The sequence below is a fragment of the Nymphalis io genome, chromosome 20, assembly GCF_905147045.1.
Source record: "Nymphalis io chromosome 20, ilAglIoxx1.1, whole genome shotgun sequence".
Classification (NCBI taxonomy): domain Eukaryota; kingdom Metazoa; phylum Arthropoda; class Insecta; order Lepidoptera; family Nymphalidae; genus Nymphalis; species Nymphalis io.
Window position 1 is genome coordinate 3,491,873 of NC_065907.1, and position 26,207 is coordinate 3,518,079.

At 32.2% G+C, this 26,207-nt stretch overlaps 1 protein-coding gene and 1 non-coding gene across 9 annotated transcripts in view; one reads left to right on the forward strand and one right to left on the reverse strand.

The window, feature by feature from the left end:
• The window catches only part of LOC126776465 (tight junction protein ZO-2-like), a 113,931-nt gene that overhangs the window by 79,644 nt on the left and 8,080 nt on the right, over positions 1-26,207 (reverse strand). For all 8 annotated transcript variants that reach the window (XR_007669954.1, XM_050498986.1, XM_050498985.1 and 5 more), the window contains exon 2: positions 5,558-5,609. Coding sequence is in view for 7 of the 8 variants with exons in the window: in XM_050498986.1 (XP_050354943.1) it covers positions 5,558-5,609 (52 nt within the window). In the remaining variant the exon portion in view is untranslated. The remainder of the gene's footprint in view (positions 1-5,557; positions 5,610-26,207) is intronic.
• LOC126776635 (U4 spliceosomal RNA) lies at positions 17,505-17,639 on the forward strand. The gene has a single exon (XR_007669967.1). It is a non-coding gene; the product is annotated as a U4 spliceosomal RNA (small nuclear RNA).

Genomic DNA, 26,207 nt, shown 5'->3' on the forward strand with positions numbered 1-26,207 from the left:
TGCCTGTAATTACACTGGCTCACTCACCCTTGAAACCGGAACACAACAATACCAAGTACTGCTGTTTTGCGGTAGAATATCTGATGAGTAGGTGGTACCTACCCAGACGAGCTTGCACAAAGCCCTACCACCAGTAATATATATATATTCTATGCAAGTACTGCTGTTTTGCGGTAGAATATCTGATGAGGAAGTGGTACCAACCCAGACGGGCTTGCACAAAGCCTGACCACCAAGTAAATGTCTACAAAAATCTAAATGTAATGTCTAGTATAGACGATTTATATAGCAAATCAGGCATTCTATTTGGTTGATTAGAAAATAAAGGTTATATCTTTAAAGCACTAGATGAAAATAGGTGTTAATAACAAATAAACTTAATATGAGAGTGTAAAGGCCTTATTGCTTCAAATAATATCAAACATACATTGTTTATTATGAAGATATATGTATATAACTAAGGAATCGAAATAGTTCGAGTATTGTATGTACAGTTTCGACCATTAATAACCATTACACTAAACTAATATAAGAATTACAATAATATATTCAATAATTTCTGAATAAATAAATGACACATGTAAAAAAAAAAACCGCTGAGTTTCTTTCGCCGGTTCTTCTCAGGGCTGGGTGTTTCTTTTCCGAACCGGTGGTAGTTTCTGATATGACTATCAATAAGCGAGTGTAATGATTCAATATTGAATAAATCATTTTAATTTTGATTTAGACACATACAGTTTAATTTTAAAGTCAAAGTACATTATTAATAAGAATATAAAAAGCGATGTGACAGCGCTAAAGTTATATAGAAAAACAGCTGCTCCACGAGACAGGGTCACTTTCATAGGCCTGTATAGACTACGATCGTTAGGTAATTTAATACGATTAAATATCGCTTTTATGGGCTTTATTTGGCTATTACAATGATTGATAGATGTCACGGGCGAGTCCGTGACGTAGTGAGGGCGAGGGGGACTGTCCGTATAACTCGGTCTGAATTTATTCAGCAATTATTTAAATAATCTTTTTTTATATATATAATATGTAATAAGTAGATGGACGGGAAAATGGATGGCCCATGATGGTAAATGGCCTAATATAATCACGGACTTGATATTAAAGTGTATTTTATGAGCAAGTAGCGTAGCATCAATTTACCAATTTATTTATTTGGTTTATTTATTTATTAGAGGTTTGCTAGCGGATGTTTCATAAACTATATCTTTATAAACCATGTACTAAAACTAAAAACATTGAAAGCTAACATGCATAGTGCTGCATGTATAGTGTTCTTGCGCCGATTACAATTTCTTACAAATATTAATGTGCTTGAATATTAATAATAACGGAAATAAATATTAAAAAAAGTGACAAATATAAGCATTGCGGTATACAAAAAACATTTAGGTTTAAAATATAAAAGAAACGGATATAACAACATTTATTTATCTCGATAATTAATAAAGTAATAATTTGTATTATTTTGTCCCGATTTGAAAGTGAACCAGTATAAGTTGATTTAAATAATATAATAATAATAATGTCCTCAAGACCGATTTCGGCCACGGCGGCCAATCTCAAGAGAGATTAGCCAACTACGCAGGAGATATTATGTGCACCAGTGTTGGCGCAAACACAGGTGAACTCTCTTTTCCCTAACTCTCATAATCCGATGGGACGGCAATCCGACACGACCGGAAAGAGTTCAAGCGCAGGACCAACGGCTTTACGTGCTTTCCGAGGCACGGGAGTCTACACACTTCCAACTTCCAGACTCCGGGCTGCTACTCAGAATTTTCTGACAGAAAAACCCTATAACTTTTTATTGGCCCGACCTGGGAATTGAACTCAGAACCTCCGGGTCTGCGGCCTTACATCAAGCCACTAGACCAACGAGGCAGCCAAAGTGATATAACATCTTAGTTAATATAGCTGCCTTTGCATTGACGGTGAATGAAATCAATTGGTCTAATAGTCCGTCTTCATTTAGTTACAAAAAAAGACGTATATAATGTGTAGAGGCAAGTTCAAAGCCACTGAGAGATACTTCAAAACACGAAAGTTAAACTGTTTAAAACTTTTAATTAGATTTTAAATTGAATACAGTTTTCGGAAACACTCATTTATCTTTCTTCGGTATTTTGCTATATTGTAATTTGACTGCGTTGATCTAGTGGCTAGATAAACCCCCGAGGAGATCTCCACCGAGCCATGAGCGGAGCTCAGCACGGGGGTAAGGCCGCGAATGCGTTATATCAACACGATCCTGCAGCCTCTCCAATCCGTCTCGAGGACGGCCATCGCACTGGTGGGCAACTCTCTAAGGGAGCCGGGTTTGATGCTCGATTTGAACCCATAACCGTCGGTTAAGATTCACGCGTTCTTACTACTGGGCCAAAGTTTGGAAAGAACAATTTAATTATTAAAAATCTTTATTAATTTGTTCAGTTTACTTGGAATGAAATCTCTTAAAAGCCACGTTTTTTCCGACGTAAACGATTAATCTCTTATCATCATAATTTATTTCAATTATTTATTAATAAAACTACCTTATATATATGCCGAGAGAACCTTGTTGTGTATGATGTCATTATTTGTTGTGTTTATTATAAGCATCCATTCAGAAAATAACAAGATTCTGTTTTTTTTAATCTTATTAACAATTAGATAGAGATGAACTATTACATACATCAATAGCTTATGAAAGTAATGTAATGCTTGTAATAGTATAGCTATATAAAGTAATCGCTGAGCTAAGACCTCCTCTCCTTGAGACACATATTTTGATCACACACATGCATTACATTTTTCACAAATTTTTCCTTCCCTGTTGAACACCAGATGAATTAATTAGGCACTTGAAATTTAGTGATGTTTTAATTTCTTGGTTTTGACCAGCAATATTCCATTAAGACCCACGTCCTTCAATCACTAGACCATATATATTTTTTATAGTATAGGCGGACGAGCATATGGGCCACCTGATGGTAAGTGCTCACCAACACCCATAAATATAGCCATTGTAAGAATTGTTAACTATCACTTACATCGCCAATGCGCCACCAACCTTGGGAACTAAGATGTTATGTCCCTTGTGCCTGTAATTACACTGGCTTACTCACCCTTCAAACCGGAACACAACAATACCAAGTACTGATGTTTTGCGATAGAATATCTGATGAGTGGGTCATACCTACTTAGACGAGCTTGCACTAAGCCCTACCATCAGTAGAGCACTTTTTTTCACGCAGTGGAAACCTTCAGAAAGGTACCCAGCTCCCATGGGGGGGGGAACTGGGTTATGTGGGATTCATACCCACTAAAACCACTGCGATGGCCGTCCTCAGCACGGATCGGAGAGGCTGCGGGATCGTGTTGATATAACGCATCCGCGGCCTCTCCCGTGGTTTGCTCCGCTCGTGGCTCGGCGGAGCTCTCCTCAGGGGGCAAAGGTAATCCCACCCCCTCCACACTCCTCGCTAGTGCGTACGGCAGCGCGAGGCCATCCCGGCTGCCGTCCTCCTCAGGGCCGTCTGAAATAAGACACGCGAGGCCCCCACCTCACGTATCCACGGTCCCAGGGTTACGCCCTATCTTTTAAGCCCCGGACGTAGGGGCTGTGGGAGGGCCGAGACGAAATCGTTTCCGCCGAGCAGGATCGGCCCTTTCCGATCACTCACATCATCAGACCATGACGGTCTCACACAAGGAGGCTACGGCCCTCCACGCCGAATCAGTAGAGCCCTACCACCAGGCTCTTAATTAATTGTTTATCGGTACTAAAAGATTAAATTTTATGAGTATTATTATTATTTTATTATTTATTTATTTAATAGTAGCGTAGGTACTTCATTGCAACTATAAGTAATAATACCGAATATGTTATTGGTAATAATTGAGATACAGGTAAAAAGAAGCGGAAATGACTTTAAAATGCTTTAAGCTGCAAAGGCCAATTGTTTTAGATAGGCGAATACAATGGCAGCGTTGGGCCCAGGATACCCCACATTTACCACCATTGTTTTTAATAAAAAAAATATACCATGGGAGTAGAACTAGAGGGATATCTTGAAATTTTAAAGAGCATTGAAATTTACAAAATTATTAAATATTAAAAAAAAAATAAGATAGGAATTCATGTAAAATTGTGAGTTTCTTGCAACTTGTATGCGATACCTTATACCGTTTGGGGTCGCCACTTGTCTACATCTGTCATTGGGTGAAGATTCATCAGTAAATATATATTTTATAGTAAACAACATTATAAATGCCTCTCCTGTCATGAGAGAGTTCTCTTGGCTTATAATTTATTACCCATCCTTCACTCCTGCACACACAGATTACCTCTCGATGACTCCTTTAATCACCGAACATGAACTAAAAATAAACTTCGCAAAAGATCAACGTGATTTATCCAAGCGACGAACGCGGCTCTCATATTGAAAATCTTCTACAAATTATATACACTGTTATTTAGGTAAGGCATTTAGACTTTTAGCATTCGTCACATTGATTTGACACAGCGAATCCGTTCTCTGACCTTATACTTCTGACTCGAAGATGTTTTGTTTTCTTTAACTCAGACCCGTTTATTGTTTTTATTCGGCGCTAAGTTTAGACAAGTGGCGCTTTCCTTTGAAGTAAGAAGGAATTAAAATAACTGGAAAATGATCACGACGAAGTCGATTCAAATAAAAACCGTCTTCATTGTGAGTCGACGATAAGATTACTAAGACGTAGGTAAAAAAATAAACTTAATTAATTATACTTATATCGTATATATGTAATTATTGTATATAAATTACCTTTAAATTAAAATCAAATACGTAATTGCTAATAATGTTTTGGTTTGTTATTTCCTGATTCACCTAAATATATAAAAACAAGTTATAGTTTCAGGACGGAGACATACCCTATATAGCTTGTTATGTCAACACAGTCCGTTTGTTAAAGTAATTAAACGATATATGTATTATAGGTTTTAATATTATATATAGTGAAACAACAAATGGTAAAGATAAAATAAGATAAATGACTATATAGGATAATAAAACAATACGTTCGGAAATAACAAAGAACGCCATGACGTAACGTAACTATGTTCAATAACAAAGTGACCTTAATCCAGGTGTGACATAATTTAATTATATTTCTACTGAACTTAAACACACTTAATAATATTTACGCGTGAAACCTAATTATATTTGTTTTTAATTTCATATATTTACTATAATTAAATTTACACTTTCCTCTTTAAATACAATTTTATTGGTACACATCAAGATAATTTCCGTAACCATTTTTATTAGAAATCTTTAAATTAATTAAGTTGAATTAAATAGTATTCTTGGTAGTAACATGTTGCCGTTATTAATAATAACTTAGGCAATTTATACTTATTCTTGATTGGTTCGTTTTTCTAAATGAGTTTTATATTATTATTCTAAACGGATCTGTTCTATACATATGTGTACCGTAAGTAGAAATATCGTACTAAATTTCAAGCAATAAAAATGTTCTATGAATAAAATATATTAGAATGACTAGGAATACATACCTATTTAAATTAAGGTTTGTCATCATGTTTTCTTTGGTATTTCCGTTATAACCTGCAAAAAAAAAAAACAATTTTAAGCAAAAAAGGCATACACAATAAAAGATAATCAACCAGTAAGCATTTATTATACTTAATTTATTCATATCAACGTAATATATTCGTGTCATTTTTAAAACCTTAAAATGTTAATAGTTTTTATGTGTTTCAATTGAATGTTGCCATCTTTAAGTTTATGATTAAATATTAGTATCAGCTATAATAAAAGGAAACGTGAAATAGTATTACATTGTCAATAAATAATTATACATTTGATATTTATTGAATTATTAATAATAATAATATCCTGGGACATTTTTCACACAAGGCCATTTGATCCCAAACTAAACAGAGCTGGTACTACGGAAACCAGATAACTGATATACTAATCCTACATATACTATTTTTCTTTTTTAAATACATACTTATATAGACAATTACACCCAGACTCAGGACAAACAGACATGTTCATGCACACAAATGTCTGTCCTGGATGGGAATCGAGCCCACAACCTTCCCGTCTATTAACTATGTAACTTAATTATCGGAAAAAAGTAACAACTGATCTCTTGCCAGTTCTTCTCGATGGATTCCATATTCAAAATCGGTGGTAAGTTTATGTTTAATTTAATCTTGTAAAATAAGTTTTTGAAAGTGCACACAAGTATACAACGTATACATTGATTTTGAATCAATGAGACTTCATTTAAAATTGAGGTCGCTTGGTTCGTGTGGATTCGATTAATATAACATTATAAACGTAAATTGGAACTTTCGTTGTGCCTAATAAGGGGACCGGGGACAATGATATTATTCTCTTCTTCTCTTCTCTTCTTTTACTACTAGTCAATAGTAGGATATAAATAACGGTAACGATGCCGTAAATTAAATAAGTACCAGGCGATCATAATTAACAAAAGATTTATGCACAGTTGTAACCACTACTTCATTTGAATTAGAGTGATATTAACATTTTATTTAATATTATAATGGAGTTGTTTTTAATATTTTTTTTTTATAATAAGTACAAATAAATTTCAAAATATATAATGTAATAATTAATTAATAAATTTATTCGGTATGTATAATTATAATTTTACGAAATATCTTGTTTAACTTATTTCAAATATAAATCGACATTTTATTTATAATAATAAAATTAGAAAAATAAAAGTCTATTTTATTATTTTATTATAAGTAATTTATAGATTATATTATTTAACATATATTCTGACCGGTGCCTCTAGAAACCTCTCTAGTTCAAAAGAAAAGGCTTTTGCCTTCTACAATGATTTCTTAGTAAAGCAAATCGTAACTAATCGGTCGTAACATTGACAGTTACGCGAGTCGCGTATGAATTCTGTCGTGCATAGACACGGAAATATAGTCTGTGACCAATTACATCATTGTCAGTATTTTCTTTGTTACATAACAACCGGCAAACCAGTACAGCATATGGCAAAATAAATCGATGTATGAAAATATTATATTCAAGCTTCGAAAACAGCTCTATCATCTTAATATTTTGCAACGTATAGTATATCCGAAGTAAGTTCGTTGAACTCTGGGCTAGCTTACATAGGGTGCAAGTATATCCGCAACGTGGTCCACCTCGAGGATACCTACGAGTCTTTGTAGTGCTTGCCAGCCATGTCGAACGACTGACAAGACGGTGGTGTCATACAGATCGGTTCTGGTTGTGCAACCGTATGAGCGACCCTGTGGCGCAATCCATTCGGAAAATAGGAGAAGCCTTAGTCTCCTGCTACTGGTGACACTGTCAAAGTCTGGAAAGATACGGCAAAGTGATATTTGTTGAGATTCGAACTTGCCCTGCTGAGACGTTCACCGTTACCAAATAATGCACTACAAACACATGCCCTCGGGATGTAGGTGTGTCAGGTAGGATCTCAATCATAACTATGAAAATTATGTTTTTTTTTTATATAGTCACAGGATGAACCCATGCGTCAAAGGTATATCGAAAAAAAAAACATACTGTTAAATGAAACGAGGCTCCACGATGTAACAATTTATTAAAATTTAAGTAAAAGTGATTACGCAATATCTCCTGAGTTATAAAAGTCTAGAGATAAGCAAAGGAAGGACAATGAACCTGTTTTCGTAAGATTTAAACGGAAACTTGAAGTGTTACAAGGTTTTTTGTTTGTGATATACAGATTATACAGATTTTGAATGAATCATTTATATTAAATTATTTAATTAATTAACATTTTTAAAATATCAGAGATTATATAATATCAAATTTTGTAAATATAGCATAGAAACCAGTTAGGACATAGTTTGCTTTAAATTTACGCAATGCATATTGTTCATATTTTCGACCGCGAGTTCGCCCGCATGTTAGGTTTCAATTTTCATCAAAATCGGTTCAGTAGTTTAGCCGTGAAAAAGTAACAGATAGACAGACAGATTTATTTTCGTATTTATGATATTAGTATAGGTTTTATTTTGAAAAAGTTATAATAATTTTAACACTTTTATTAAAACGGCTTTATTTTGCATTATTAAAACAATATGACTGTGGATAGTACTGCTATACTGTATATAAATGGTTTTTTTATGCAGTTATATGTATAAACAATTTATTAATATTTGATATTGTGGCTCATCATACATGTGATCTCACGAGTTTATTTATACTGAACGCCTCATAAATCAAAAGTGTTTTGCACTTAACTTTCATATAATTTAGATAATTTAAATTTCCTATAAATTAAATTTTTTGTTCAATATTCATTCGTTTTAAAGATTTTTGTACAACAATTGTTAGTCAACTAAAATAGAAACATTTGAAATCGCTATTTCCAGTGAAATAAAAACATTCAATTTGGCATAAAAGACATTTAAGAAAAAATACATTCGGAAAGAGGTATTTTCTAGTCTACATTTTGAAAGTATTGAAAAACAACCTTATATTGGTATCAATCATTACTACCGTTTTATTACCGCGGAATTAATTTTTTAACTATAATCTTTCAATATCTGCCATATTAACGGACAAAATATTTGAACTATATGTCTAAAATATATAAATAACTAGGTAGCAGAGATAGTCTAAAAGAAAAATGTTGTTACGATTGTGGTGACTCGCATATAGCTATAATAACTTAATAAAGAGGCTTTTTTTTTAATCAGAGACATTTATTTTATTTATTTGTATAGATACGTCTAAAATAGTGGACAATAAAGATACGTACGTGAACATTAAGTTCTTATAACTTTTGATAGTTTCAACCGATTTATAAAAATACAGACTAAACGGTTCCTAGGAATACTTCGTATAATAATTCAGTTATTTTCATTTGTAATTTTAGCTCGTTTTAAGATTAATCTGAACAAACAGACATAAAGATAAAGAAACGACATTTCAATTTTATTTATTTGTATAGAGATACGTTATGTATGATTTTTTTTTTATTTATCCTGGGACATTATTCTCACATGGCAGTCTGATCCCAAATTAAGCAGAGCTTATGCTATAGAAACTGATATACTACATATACTAATTTTATTTTGTAAATACATACTTATATAGTTAATTACACCCAGGCTCAGGACAAACAGACATGTTCATGCACACAAATGTCTGTCCTGGGTGGGAATCGAATACACAACCACGCCAACCAGCTCGTCATTAAAATGTCACTTTGTTATAACATTATTGATTTCTTTTTTATAATAATAATTTCACACAGCATTAATTCCCGCTTCAAGCTGACAAGTCGAATAGCTGCAAGTATTGCACAATGGCTCGTAAAATCCGTACGAAACGAACAAAAGTCAATTACCTATTTAAGTTCATATTACAAGAACACAATAAGTGAAGTTTATTTGGTTCCGTAATATCAATAATATATGCATATATATGTTGTACTGCATGTACTTATGTGTAACTATGTTTTTTTTAAATCATATTTTTAATAATCTAAAACCAAAACAATTTGTATCAAATTTTTTTTATGTTTTTTTTTTATAGAATAGGAAGGCGGACGAGCATATGGGCCACCTGATGGTAAGTGGTCAAAGCCGATAGACATTGGCGTTGTACGAAATGTTAACCATCGCTTACATCACCAATGCGCCACCAACCTTGGTATCTAAGATGGTATGTCCCTTGTGCCTGTAATTACACTGGCTCACTTACCCTTCAAACCGTAACACAACAATACCAAGTACTGCTGTTTTGCGGAGAACATGTGATGAGTGGGTGGTACCTACCCAGACGAGCTTGCACAAAGCCCTACCACCAGTCTAATAGTTTAAATTTAGCATACGCTATTACATGAGAGTGAAGGAATAGAGAGTGCACCTGTGTTAGCGCACACACTTGTGCACTATAATATGTCCTGCGGAATTGGATAATCTCTTGAGATTGGATGACAGCGCCGAAATCTTTCAGAAGGGCATCATTGGATACGTGACATAATCGAGTTGAAAAACTTATATCCGTTCAAGCGACATTAAGTTACATATATCCATACATATATATAGATACACTCAGAAAAAATACTTTTCGCCTTAAAAGAGTATATATTATTTAACACATATATATATATTTCTAAAATCTTATACAATTAATCTCACCTAAAACTAAGATTGATTGGAAAAATTACTTTTGTGATTTTTCATATTATGTGTACAATAAAGAGAATAAGCAAACAAATATCATCATCCTATTATATTATACATACGTTAGGCATGGGTTTGAACGATTACTTAGAAACCTTATCAAAGTCATACGATTGGATGTGTCGTAATTTCTAAATTAATGTTTATTATGAAAACTAAATTGAGCAAATTGTATATTTAGCAATCTATAGTCGAAATCTAGATTACCTGATTGCAAGCGAAACTCAATCCAAGGTTACTTTACAAAAACTGCACCGATTTACATAGAAACGTTTGATTTAATCAAATCCAGACGCTCTCTCGACATTTATTATACAAAAAACATTAAGTGATTTACCTATAAATATAATTTATTGAATTATAACTTAAAAAAAGCTGTCTTCTTCTTTTGAATATCAAATCAATGATGACAGAAAGAGAGAAATCGTTGTTTATTTAACCAGTCAAATCGTATACCATTTTGTATGAGTTCACTGAACTGCTGACAGACAAGATAAAAAATGAAGTAAAATTGAGTATATAATATACAATTATCAATAAAGCACATAATGTATTTTATAAGGATTAAGCAAATATTATAAGTGCAATGAATCATAATAAGAAGCGGAATGAAAATAAATAAAGATCAAAGTTATTGTATATTTAACAAGCACAAGTAACCAAAACTACTCAAATCCCACGATAAAGGATAAATATTCTTTCAAATGTAAATAGGTAAATCCAATGTGATTCGACACCATAATAAGTGATAAGCCTATTTGCTAATTTTCTATTGATATAAAAGCAAACAATACAGACTGTCTTCATACACATTAGTGTAATTGCTGTTAAAAAAACAATTGCAATCGCGCAAAAGCTTATCGTCAGCGCAGATTCTTCATACAAGTACATTTATATTGTCATTTTGCACATCACAATCACAAGATTAAATTGAATGTCGCTAAAGCTACCATCGGTTTGGAATGAAGACAAAACGAACTATTATCATTCACATCCTTTTGAACGGTCACAAAAGTAAATATTTACCAAAATCGCAAAAGTAAACTCTCGAACCAATTAGCGTGTGTTGAGAAAATTTAGTAACACAACTATAGCCGTGTGTACATAGCTTTAATGAGCCGAACATGAAGTAAGCATGCACTTAGCATAACTTACAAGTTTTACGATTACACAGAATGTTGCTAGAAAACTAATGAAGCGTGCTTACGGCGAAGGGAATTCCATATTAGGCATACACAAATGACTGAAGAGTTAGAACTTCGTTGGTCACGGACTCCGTGCTTTTTACATTTTAGAATGGTTATTATTTCATTAAGGCAAAGGCTTAAAAGTTTATAATGTAAAAGTTCGGAGCCGCCGAGGAAAAAGCTGAAGCGATTCGTTGCTAATATTCGTCTCTAATTCCAAATTATGGGATTGTTCCGTTTGAAGTTGATGAACTTGGAGTAATAGTATTTTGCACTATTACTCCAAGGTTCAAGTTTTCAATTAAACATAACACCTCCTCTTATTACTTCTACTGGTGACAGAAGGGTTGGTTCATTTTTCACCCAGAGGATCGAAATTGCGATTCAAAAGGGAAATGCTGCTAGCATTCTTGTCACCAGTCCACGCGATCAGAACAAAAATTATTATTATGCACGCAATATTTGCTATGTAAATAAATATCAAAATAAAAAATATTTATATTTTTCTAATAAAATATAAGAAAATAATAATTGCTCTCCCCTTACACAATGAGACTTTTTTGCATTAACAGTATCGATTAGCTGTTCAATTAAATACTTAATTTTTTAACTTAGTTTAAGCGGATGTTGTGACACCTGACCTCATGACTAAAATCTGGGCATTCAATTTAATGTCTCGACATTAATAAAAAATTTAATTCAAATAACATGTAACAGCTACTGGAATCAAATAAAAAAAATTAGATTTATTCACTTTGAAAAACTTCTACTGCGTTTATTTAATAGAATATTCATAAGACATATTTTGACTTTGAATAAAGTAACAGTTACACAACAGTTTAACAGTGTAAGAGACAGCAATATTTAATTTTATTTATATGTGAACGGATACGAATCAATGGCGGAAATACATTTTATAAAAGGAGGCAGAAAATTAATATAATGTTTTTTACCTCTTAAAGAGATGCTTGTTTTTTAACAACTGTAACAAATTAACTGGCGTTCTTTTGAACAAATTAACTGGCGTTCTTTTGAAGGCCAGTTAATTTGTTACAGGAAATCATTATTATTATTTTATAGAATAGGAAGGTGGACGAGCATATGGGCCACCTGATGGTAAGTGGTCACCAAACGCCCTTAGACATTGGCATTGTAAGAAATGTCAACCATCGCTTATAGCCAATGCGCCACCAATCTTGGGAACTAAGATTTTATATCCCTTGTGCCTGTAATTACACTGGCTCACTCACCCTTCAAACCGGAACACAACAATATCAAGTATTGCTGTTTTGCGGTAGAATATTTGATGAGTGGGTGGTACCTACCCAGACGAGCTTGCACAAAGCCCTACCACCAGTAAGTTTTATTTTGGATCTCAGATATTTCAGGATATGTTAAAAGGGTTTAATAACTATTAACTATTCTACTAATATATTTTTAGAAAAAATATTTGGCAAGTGAAACACTTCAGCGATTCGTCTTTATTGATTTTAAGCTATATTTGGAATGGAATCTTTAATGTAAGCGTGTTGCATTGTGATAACAATGCTGTGAAATAATATTAAAGAAACAAACAAACATTATTTTGAAACATTAGTGATAGCTTTTTTTAGATAATGATGAAACAATAATGATTTTATCCTCCAATATATATATATATATATATATATATATATATATATATATATATATATATATATATATATTATATATATATAAAGATATATATATAAAGATTTTTATTTTAAGGGCATTATAGCGATCCCCTTTTTTATAAATGAATTATTAATATTCCTATTTACCTCTCGAATTAAGTCTACAGTTTGCGTTAGGAGTGGAGACCACAATAGCCCAAGGGTCAGGATCGAAGCTGCGACTTTTACATCGCTAGTCGGCCTGTAAACCATTGCACTACGCTTCAACACTAGGCCCTTAATGGCACAAATATTTTTTGGTGTTACATGTATTATATATACTAGCGGACCCGGCAGGCGTACCATCCAGGAACACATAAAATATACACACAAAATTTTATCCAAATCGGTCCAGCCCTTTAGTAGGAGTTAAGTGATAGATATATAGATTTAGTAATAGTTGTTACTTAGTTTTTAATACTTATTTCTATTAATTAACTCTAATCTGAATTTTAAACATTTTAATGTTTACGTATTTATGTATTTATATAAACGTTAACTTCCCATCATAAAATCGTTTTAAAACTGTTACATTTGAATATACGTAATGAAGGAATAAGTAAAACACGTGTTTAAACACAGATACTGTAGTTTGTTTTACTGTTTGTTTACAAATCGCGGTTTGTTAACTCGGGACTAAAGTTTAACGACCTTTTAGTTTATATATAACGTATCAAAGAGTTAATATATATATACTTTGATATACTTGAATATATATTTTATGAGCAACGTATCTTTTGGGATTCTAGTTTACTAATAATCATATACATACATACATTCGATATATATAATAAGTATAGTAAGTTTTCGAAAGGCAAATCTTTGGTAAATATAGTTTTAACGAAGATTTGTAGATATCAAAAAATATTTCGAATATATATATCTTGTTAATGTTAATGAAACACTACAGCTTTGCTTACAGCTTAAATGAGCATAAGCAAAGGGGTAGAAAGCTTTTAAACGTACTACGGTACTACTATCTATTAATGTTCCTTTATCAGATCAGGTCGATAGTAATCATACCATTATTATTATTCTTATTACTAACGAAGTCTTAAAAAATACAATTAAATTATAAACGCTTTAAAATCCTAAATTTATAGTGTTAGTATATACATTTTTACACAATTGAAGATAGATTTTTTGCAATTATATAATAGCTTTGTAATTAAGATAATTAATTTAGAAGATATAATGCCAACAGCCTTTCGTAAAACGTGTTACAATTGAACAAACTGGCTCGGTACGGACTACGGACGGCGAGATTTGTGTGCGCCTTACTGATATAATTATCCTATTTTTTTATTCCATTATATTAACGGTTTAGTGGATATTATACCTGATGATCCCGGATTTAAATTCGAGTTTATAAGTTTCTACTTTTCACCCGTAGATTTTCTTGCGTGTTTTTCCGATGTTAGGTATAAAAAAGTTGCAATTGGCCTTCCTTGGAATTCAAAGTTGCTTCATAACAAATTTCATGAAAATCAATTCAGTGGTTTAGCCTTAAAAGCTTAACAGACAGACTGACAGATAGATTAATATTAGTATAGATTTCGTGTCTCGCAGAAACTATCGCGACTTGCGCATGTTGGAGGAAACACTGCTAGTACTTGATATAGGAACACTTTTGACTCTCAAAATGTAATAAAAATGTTATTAAAGAGTAGAAAAATATTTCAAAAAACAACAAAGGTAAATAAAGAATAACAATGCTGATTGTGACACTGCCTGGAAAACAAAACATGAATCTAGCCTAAACTAAATCAAAATTATAGAAGGATACAACAAAACAAAACTAACGTTTACTAAATTGCTTGGGAGAAAACTGTTGAACCTAGTAGTATATTTGAATATCTCTCGCCGGTTCGTATCGGTCTGAGAACTGAACCGTTTTTACATCTTTGACAGTTTATACTCAAATGTAAAGTTTATATAGTAAATAAAGATTTTCACTTTGAATTGGAATGCTTTTGTTTATTGTTGATGTAAAAGTGAAGTTATTATTTTAATGTGAAAACAATATTACCGTTCAATAATCAGTATTTTTTACTTTGAAGTAGGAATATAATAAATATCGTCTGTTTTCATGTATTTTTTATCCATATTTTTTTTAGGAAATTTCTTCTTTTCTTTTTTTAGTAAATAAATTATGGAGATAACACTAGAAAGGTATTATTATTGATATTAAATTAAAACGATATTCGAAGCTTCATAAATAACATTATTCGCATCCGCAATTTGCCATATTTATCTAATAAGGAAAAAATATATTTTATAAACAATATCTGCGCTCAGTACAACACAGTCGATATCCCGTTTCCGGCGATAGTGATTTCCCTCAGTTAAACATACACTAAGGAACGTAACGAACGCATCAAATAAATACTTTAATTAACTCAAAAATGAGATTTATAATTCTTCTTTGTTTCACAAATTTCTTCTTGTGTACACAATGTGGCTTAATAAAAAACATACTTGGTACAGTGTCTGATGAAGTACATAAAATAAAAAATGGTAATATCGTTAAAAATGTGGTTCATATAGTTCGTAACGAAACCAAGGGAATTATAGAAGACTTGGGCGATTTACTTCATATTAGAAAAAATCAAAATAATAATAAAATAAAACCAACGGAAAACGATAAGGATAAAGAAGTCGAAGGTATTCCAAATTCGACTGTAAAACCCGTTGAGGTTTCAACAGCTAAAATAGATAAAGATAAGCATATTCAACCTGAGTCTAATGATGGAAACATGAAAATACCTGCAACTGAAGAAACTGTTAATGAAATACCTAATAACACTAATCAGGCAGTCGATTCTACACAGACCGTGTCAGAAACAAGTAATTCGAACAAATTAGTATTTAAGGACGAAGATTATGATTACGGCGAAAGGAACATAGTGCCAAGAATAGCTCGACATATTAAAGTTGACAACAAAACAAAGCAAGACACACCAGTCGACAAAATAATTGAAAGTGACGATAAAAATTCGTCAGTTGGTGAAGACATAATCTACGCCAATACGAATGTTAAAGAGTTGTTTTTTAATAATGATGACTTTAATGAAATCATTGATTTAAGTATTTTTATGCCATCTGGAAATGCAAGCATAGAAAATATAGTTATCGCAGATTGTCCTGAAGGATCAGAGATATCGCTCGATGGTACATGTGTTGAAACCACGACTGCAGCTCAGGTTCGGACTAAAGCAAGAAATAGAGCTAACTTTGTGGGTGGCTGCTTATCTGGATTTGGAAAAGCTGATGATGGAACGTGCCAGGAAATTATTTACGATTAATTTTAATAATTGAGTACATTTTTATGTCGGTAATATCTAATCTACTATGTTTAACTATGTTTATCGGCTTATTGTAAAATCTATTTAAAAAGAGAAAGTTTTATATCTTTTTCTTGTCTATTTGTCAAAATATTTTCGTAACGAAACCAAACGGAATTATATAAAAATATTTCCCTTATTTTTATTTGGTTGATATCGATGACTTTTAGTGTTTCTATCAAATTTGAACGCGAACAATAATTAATATAATCCATTCAATAGCAAAACTATAGTGTTATAACTCAGAAGATTGGTTTTTAATTAAATTAGAAATAACTTAACTTCTTATAGGCAAGCGTGCTACATCTTAGACCGTGTCGATGCTTAACATCAGGCAAGTCAACGGTCAAACGCTGGCCTATTATAATAGTAAAAAAAAACATACCCAATTCGTCCCCTACAAATAACAAAAACAATATTATGTAAGATATAAGGTGTGATCATACAAACTATAGTCCATATATTCAAAAATGTGTGAATTTAAACATTTAGGACAAAAAAATAAAAGTTACACTCTCAAGTGAATAGGTTATCAAATAACAAGACAATTTCAAGATAAGAGTTGTCAAAATTTATTACAACTTGTAAATAAATATATATACTAGCTGACCCGTGCCCACTTCGTTGGGCGGTAAACATTTTTACTTGTAATGAAATTATGATTGTGGTTCGGTTAGTACTGAGTGCTATAATTTATTTATTTACTGCTAATAATAAAAGTAAAGTGAAGTAACAGCCTGTAAATGTCCCACTGCTGGGCTAAGGCCTCCTCTCCCTATTTGAGGAGAAGGTTTGGAGCTTATTCCACCACGCTGCTCCAATGCGGGTTGGTGGAATACACATGTGGCAGAATTTCGATGAAATTAGACACATGCAGGTTTCCTCACGATGTTTTCCTTCGCCGAAAAGCACGAGATGAATTATAAACAGAAATTAAGCACATGAAAATTCAGAGGTGCTTGCTCGGGGGTTTGAACCCACGTTCATCGGTTAAGATTCACGCGTTCTTACCTCTGGGCCATCTCGACTTATTAACTTTGCGCAGAGGCAATATCGTAACCAATGAGGTTAATCCGAGGTGCGATTATTGCTAGTTGAAAACTGCTAATAATAGCTTCGGGTTAATATATAGCTTATGACACGAATAATGTGGCTTTCTATCGGTAAAAGTATTTTCAAAATCGGTTCAGTAGATCCAAAGATTACCCCCTACAACCTCACAAACTTTACCTCTTTATAATATTAGTATAAATATATGCGATGAAACATAGAAATATTTTATATTATATAATTATAACGAGCACTTTTTAATCGAACGATACAAATACAAAATATATATTTGTAGGTCTCTACTATATTTACACGAATTAGGCAACATTATTATGTAATAAGTATATTTCTCGTAGAAATAATTTACGGCAACCATTTTATTTTTGAAAGTATGAAAAAATTAACGGAACTATTATTATATTTTTTACGTATTATCTGTGCCATAATAAGAATAAATATGTATTTTTTTTAATGTTAAAATATATTATATAACATAAAAGGCGCAAAGCGTGAAGTATATAGTATACGCAGACTGATTGCTTCGATACTATCTTATCCAATGAATATCTATACCTCAGGTAGTCCAAGAGTGGACTACAATATTTAATTAAAAGTACCACATTAACTGCTTGTATTGAAAAAATGTTTAAAACTAAAGTACAGGATATTGTAAAATATGTCAATTTTATCACAAAACTAACTAATGTAGTGACCCCGGATTGGCCATATAGACAATGGAGGCAACAAAGCCGTTGCCAACGGGCCAGACGTTGCCTACGGGCCCGCAGGGAAAAAAATAAATCAAAGTAGTTTTAATTAACGAGAGAGACGCGCCGGGATTCGCACTGCCTAGGGGCCTCTACGTGGGTTAATCCGGCCATGAACGTAGACTGGTAAACATGGCACTCGAATCTTATGAAAAATATGAAGTTACTGTAATGCTCTCCTTTTAAAAACGTTCGGAGCTCATTGTGTGTCACAGTGTGGTGGACACTGCTCCAAAGCGAGTTGGTTGATATGTACGTGTGGCAGATTTTCAATCGACTCATTTTGAGACAGGTTTTCATGATAAATTATAAACTCAAATTAAGCAAATGAAAAATCAATAATCGTTGCTCACGTTTAAGCCCGTATACATCGATGACAATCACCGCGTAAAACACACACAAATATATAAGCGATAGTACATAACTTATAATAATGATAAATTTATACATTATATATTTATTAATAATTAGGCGATTTTTTTAAATATTAATACCTTTATTTGCCATAATAATTATATACATGATGGTAAATTACTAACAGTACGGTTTGTACCGGTTTATCGGTGGGCAAATATTAATATGTAGTAATATTATTATTTAGTAGAGTATTTTTGAGTAGTTAGACCGTATAACGTAATAGACAATCTCGTATGCATTGAAATAATTATACGTGCTCTAGCAGCATGTATGGTACAGTAGTCTCTTATATTGAAAGGAAGCTGTGGTACACGCTTCATAAATCTTTAGTTACCAAAGGAAATCAGATACAATTTAAACAGAAGGCTGGTTACATTGCGTGAGTTGTATCCTGGTTTTCTATATATATTTTATGATACCGTAATTATTTATTTAAAGACACCAACGGCAAAATCATATGCAATTGCTATGTGTGTAAACTATATTCAAACTTCGCCGTTACGTTTAACTTAAAAATTTTATTAATTATAATACTGTTTATTGGAATTGTCTAGAAATATTGGTTTTAACAGAAATTAATAAATATTAAAAAAATTAAGTGATGACTATAAATCCATCCAATAATATTTTATTATCTTTATTTATTTTCATTAAACTATAATAGTCCTTGTCAAATGTCGAGATGGACCAGTGGTAAGAAAGCGTGAATCTTAACCGATGATCGCGGGTTCAAGCCCGGGCTTGAATTTAATGTGCTTAATTTGTGACTATTGTTCATTTCGTGCTTGACGGTGAAGAAAAACATCGTGAGGTAACCTGTATGTGTCTAATTTCACTGAAATTCTGCTACATATGTATTCCACAAACCCCCAAGGAGCAGCGTGGTGGAATAAGCTCCAAACCATCTCTTAAAAAAGAGAAGATGTGGGACATACACAGGTTGTTACAGTACTGTCCATGTCAATAAATAAAATAAAATAAATTTTTAATATAATTTAATTAATTATCAAATTTATAGTCATGCAAAAAAAAAACATAAATAATAATCTCATTATTTTAAGTGCATTATAATATTACGATAAGTTAATAATTTCAGTATTACAGTTCGGTTCGGTAATATTTTAAAAGGACAGATTTTTGTAGAACCAAATTCTGGATCTCTTTATTTGAAAAACCACCAGCTTTGTAGATCAACGATATGATTTTAATTCTATTTATCAACAAACAACAAGGATATCTATGTGTTTGTATGTATGTATACATATATGTGTGTGTGCGCTAGCAAGTGAGTATGAACGCTTAATAGCATAATGTAAGCCTGATTGATGGCTTGTTTGTTTTCCTTTTTTCAATTCAATTTTGCGCGTCTCTTTCCAATAAAACTGCATAAAAGTAATTTCAAATATGGAATGTGTGCAAACAGAATTGCTTCCAGGCGAATTAAATTTTTATTCGTTACTCAGTTTGTAAGTTATATAATACTAACAACCACTTACAATTATCACTTACGTTGTTATAATGCGAAAATATTTGTATTACTAAAACTAGTTTTCCACACACGGCTTCGCCAGCTTGTGAGGGCAGGTGATAGTTACCATGTGTTCTTTTCTCTAGCCCGGAGTATTCTATTGTATGGAAAATTTCATGATGATCAGTTGAGTAGTAAGAAGGTAGGTGAGGACAGCGCAACAAAAAAAAACTAACTCATTTTCCCTTTTGTAATATTAGGATTGTAAATATTTAAATATTAGATTATATAATATAGTAATATATTATGCTTATTTATCCGGTAATAAGTTTATATACTGTTAAAAGTAAATAATAAACAGTGAACAATCATCGTGGGCACAAGACCTCATCCTCAATATATATTATGTAGGTGTATGTTTGTGTATGTAGTAATAACCTCTGACTGTCGTTGGTATGTCTAATTTGAAGGATAATTACAATAACTACTTCAATGTTTCGAATGAACGAAATGATGTCATTCATTTACGTTCAAATACTTATCAGTTAATAGGCTCCATCGTCTGAATGTTTTGACTTGATAAAGTTTTTAAATAATTATTATTCGTAAAATACAATAACTCTATTTTCTTTTTTGCAAATATACATGATGATAAATAAATATATATATTTTTTTACATTTATTTAAAAATAATTAGGAGTAGTTAAATTGCGAATTTCTGAAGATGAGATCGAAGAAAAAACGCTGGATATATCTTTGTTTCCGCTTATTAGTAAAATTTTACACAATTATCAATAACTTTATTATTTCGATTGCGATGCTGAGAATAATCAAAACTATAGTATAGAAAATGTTGTATCTAGTAGGCCCGGATAGAACGGATTTTATTATTTTAATAAAAAAAAATTACTATATAAAATCAAGAATAAATAAGTTCTGAAAGAACAAACTCGAGACTCATCGCAGATTGTAAAATATCAAAAAAAGTGATATGCGATATTGACCATAATAATAATAACATTTCAAAAATAAACGGCTCAAAATAGTATTTCACAGTCAGTCGATTGTCAAAATTTCACGGGTGAGTAATGAAGTGACTTTTACAAAATAGCACCGAAGACTCATACTACTAAAACTCACTTTTAAAATATAAGTAACAATTCAGAAATGTACTAAAACTAAGCATGGATCTGCTGAAGCTTGGAGCTCCTTCACATTCACCAATGTAGGTTCGGGATGCACACGTGACAGAAATGCATCCGGTCCACACAACCTGCCTAATGTTCATAACCATCGAACACGAAATGATTAACAAGCACAAATTAAGAACACTCAGATTCAGTGCAGAGATTTGATCTCGCTTCAGATAAAATCCACGTGATCTATCCAACATCATCTCGGCTCTTAAAGTGAACTTTATCCATAGTAATGTTTAATCGTTAATCTATAAAACAATGCCTTTACTTTAAAGAATCTTGATCATCTCATTTTTATCGAAGATTCTCACAGATATGACCGTGGGAATCTTTCTATGAGAATACACGTGATCACTTGAACATACATAAATACTTCTTACATCGTCTTATAATTTTAATTATTTCATACCTAGTTGATTTTTAAGATGAAGTCAAGTCAATAACAGCACCAACTTATTTGCGTATATTAATTTGAAATAAATAAAGCAATCACAAGTTAGGACAAACAGACAGATTTGTCTTTTAAAATAAATATATAAAAATTATAAAAAAACTGGCAATAAATATGTATGTACTCGTAGATAAAATATGTCCAGTGTTATCACGCGGTCTATGCTTTTGATTCTATTAATTTATTGACATATAACGTTGAACACAAAAATTTTATACATGCAACAACTGAGCATTTTCAAACTTAAATAATTCTATTTTTAATCGCAATAAACAAAAGAACTTAAGATGCAGTTCGTCTGCCGAGCCGCTAATTCGATTAGGCCAATCTTGTGGCCTAATTACGACGAATTGTGTTCTAATGAATCGTTTCAATGAATGAAATAACTTCGCTATTGTGTTAACTATGGTTTTTTTTTATAAAATAGGTAAGCTGACGATTATATGAGCTGAATCGACGATCATGATGAGATATCATAAGGTGAACAGTTAATATTTCTTATAGTAACAATTGTCTATAGTCATTGGTACTAAAAGAAATATCAACTAATCCTTATATCGCTAATGCGCCACAAACCATGGGAACTAAGATATTTTTGTACCACCCACCCATTGAATCGGAACACAATAATACTAAGTATTGCCATTTAGTGGTATATGTGATGAGCGGGTTGTACCCACCCAGACGAATTTACACGAAGCCTTACCACCGAGTGAGTTATTTATATGTTACTTTTTTAGACCACGTATGTATGTATGTCTTAGTATTTTTATCACGCTCCGGTGTCTAGTCGAATTGTTATCGCAAGTTATCAAGTTGCTAATGTTTATTAGAACCGAGTTCTAGTTCGGAGATAATTGCCGTGATTTATTATTTGTTTTTATACAATCCACACTTTCTTATTGTGGATAATATAGCTCTATAAATATATTTATTTACTACGTTTGAGTTATAAAATAATATAAGTCATCATATAAAAGAAATAAGTATTAAATTAAAATATATTTTAGTATTCAAAATGATTACTAACTAGTTTTCGCCCGTGGCTTCGAGCGCATGGGGACTTTTTTTTAAAAGAAGCCTTCCCAACCTTGTGGTTCAAGCTTTTTTCATACCAAATTTCATCAAAATCGAGTTACTTTTGCATTTAAAATTTTAGTATAAATTAATCGATGTAAGTACGACGAAGTAAAGTGACAGTATTGGTATTCGATAGTTTTTTTTTGTCTGAATATTAATTATAAATATGGTATATAGTTAGTTATCTCACGTCCATCATGGATTCTTCATGCGAAAATATTGTAGCCAAGATAAGATGTGCACGTGCCTTAAATTTTGAAACGATGTAGTCTCGTCTTTATAGCTATTTGGTAATTGACAATTAAAACTATGTTTATAATAAACTAATGTGATTTCAAAAAAGGAAAACGTTTAAAAATCTGTAAATATATTGTGCAAGTATATAATATAAATAATCTCGTCCCTGGCTGTCCATCTGTCACAGCATAATTTCTCATAACAGGTAAAAACAAAGTCGATTTAAAAGAAAACTGCACTTTACTGGTGGTAGAGCTTTGTGCAAGCTCGTCTGGGTACCACCCACTCATCAGATATTCTACTGCAAAACAGCAGTACTTGGTATTGTTGTGTTCCGGTTTGATGGGTGAGTGAGCCAGTGTACTTAGTTAGTTACAGGCACAAGGGACATAATATCTTAGTTCTCAAGAATGGTGGCGCATTGTTGATGTAAGCGATGGTTAACATTTCTTACAATGCCAATGTCTATGGGCGTTGGTGACCACTTATCATCAGGTGGCCCATTTATGCTCGTTCGCCTTCCTATTCTATAAAAAAAATACTACAGAAAAAAATATAAACTAACCCTGATTACCTATAAACATTTTTAAAACAAGTGCGGTCATCCATCTACACTCCAGTAAATTTGAACGTAAGCTACGTTCAAATTTACTGGACGAACGAACGAACGAACCAGCACGAACGAGTAATATTACCTGGTGTATTTTATTAAATACTCCTCTATATAAATAATTTATAGCTATTACATAAGTACCTTAATTGAGACGATTGCGCAGTTATGATTACACGTTTAATTAATTGTTTCAATTTAATGACGCCCTTGACGTTTATGAAATCGTTTTATTTAATACGTAAAAGGATATTTAATTGAATAAAGAGATATATTTTATTTTAAAAGCTGCTTCTAGTGATTTAGAAGGATGTAGAATAACACTACAGTAACAGCCTGTGAATGTCCCATTGCTGGGCTAAAGGCCTTCTCTCCTCTTTTTGAGGAGAAGGTTTTGGAGCTTATTCCACCACGCTGCTCCAATGCGCTTTGGTAGAATACACATGTGGCAGAATTTCAGTGAAATTAGACTCATGCAGGTTTCTTCACGATGTTTTCCTTCACTGTAAAGCACGAGATGAATTATAATCACAAATTAAGCACATGAAAATTCAGTGGTGCTTGCCCGGGTTTAAACCCACGATCATCGGTTAAGATTCACGCGTTCTTACCACTGGGTCATCTCGGCTTTTTTTTTTAAACTACAGTAAAACACTACAGTAAAGGAAGACATTTTGTTTTTATGATGGTATTTAAATAAAAGACAATTTTCCAAATAATATGTTATTACAATTTAGATCTAGCAGTTCGCCCCGACTTCGACCGAGTTTAACAATTATCTTTTTTACGCCAATAATGACTTACAGGAAGAAAATTGATTTGGGTTACATTATTGCAATTTCTGCACGGATTTCTAACTATTTTGAGAAAAAAAAATATATTGCTTATGTTACTAGCCAATTTTAAAATCAGTTACGTAGATTTTGAGTTTATCCATTACGAACAAAATTCAAATCTTAGCTCTTTATAACATTAGTATATGTAATATTAACATTTCCAATTCATCGATGATAGTCAATACACAAACATACATACAAGACACTACATATGTTAATTCTGAATTAACCCTCCTACATTCCACGTACTTACAACAAAAACGCCTTATAAATAAAACTGGTAAAGATTCCCATGGCAGATTCACACGGACCGTCACAGCCAGTGAGCAATAGCGTGATAATAGTTTCTTAAATGTACCGGGTCCTTTGACCCCGGTAGCAGTTCTATTAAAGCACGAAAGACCATAATTTTATGTAATAGACTATCCATCATTTATGATAAGTCGCTACACAAAGACCTTAATACGTACAGCCAGGTTATAACCAAAAAGTACACATACGTATATCTCATTTTTTCATTAATTTTAAAAATGAAACAGTTATGTAGATTAAAAGAAAATGAAGTCAATTATATCCAATATTACTTTTTAATAGTTGCACATTTTAATGCTTGCAGTAAATGTCAATTGACATAATTTCGTATCTTAATTTTTACCTGTTCATTTTTTAAGGTATAAAGGTATAAAGGCAGCTGCGAAAGTTAGCATCTTTCGGAACGGCAGATGTTTTAAAGCATATGCTTTCGCGTCGAATACGTTCTTAATACGAAAATAGTATTCAAATTTCTAAAAATAGCTTCGTCTGGCGAGCAACTTTAATTAGAAATTATTTCACGATCTTTGAGGTTATAAATTGGGTTATTAAAAAAAATGTCTAGACGTTGACGTATTGCGTAGTGTTTTTGTTTTTTTAAATAAATGTCAACTCTGTTATTATTTACTATCACAATTTTTTTTTATAAAATTAGGTTCAACAAAAGTTTGTAGACCATATATGAAAAGTTTAATAAAAATGATCTTTGCAATAATGTAAATAAAAGTATACTATTTATTTGCAATTATTAATTATTGTATATATTTTTTGTGTGGTATTTTTTTTGCCTGAATAGGTACCATGCATTTCATCAGTCGGTTAATTATCTGCCGTCAAGGAGCCACCATATGTATCGCTGTATTTTGGTTTGAAGGACAAGTGGACGAAACTAATTATACACATAAGAGGCATAACATAAAAACATTTGACATTACGTCGACCACATAAGAATGATTCTCGATTGGTATATGAGCAGATACGTAACAACCAAAATGTCTGCGCTCGAAAAACATATACTATACTAGTTTCTACCCGCGGCTTCGGTCGCTTGTGATGTCACGGGTTGAGATCTTCTCTGTTATGTACATGTATACAAAATTTCATAATGTCCGGTTGACTAGATAGGATTTGAACGCGTAACAAACAAATAAACACACTCACTTTCACAATAAATTCGCATAGAAAAGCTTAACTTGAAATTGTCGATCAAGATTTCCTGAGCTTTCTCCGCCATCTTCGCATCATCATTCAAAGATTTACACATAGCTTATACCCTACCGTGAAATTATAATATGTCTGTTATCTACACGTA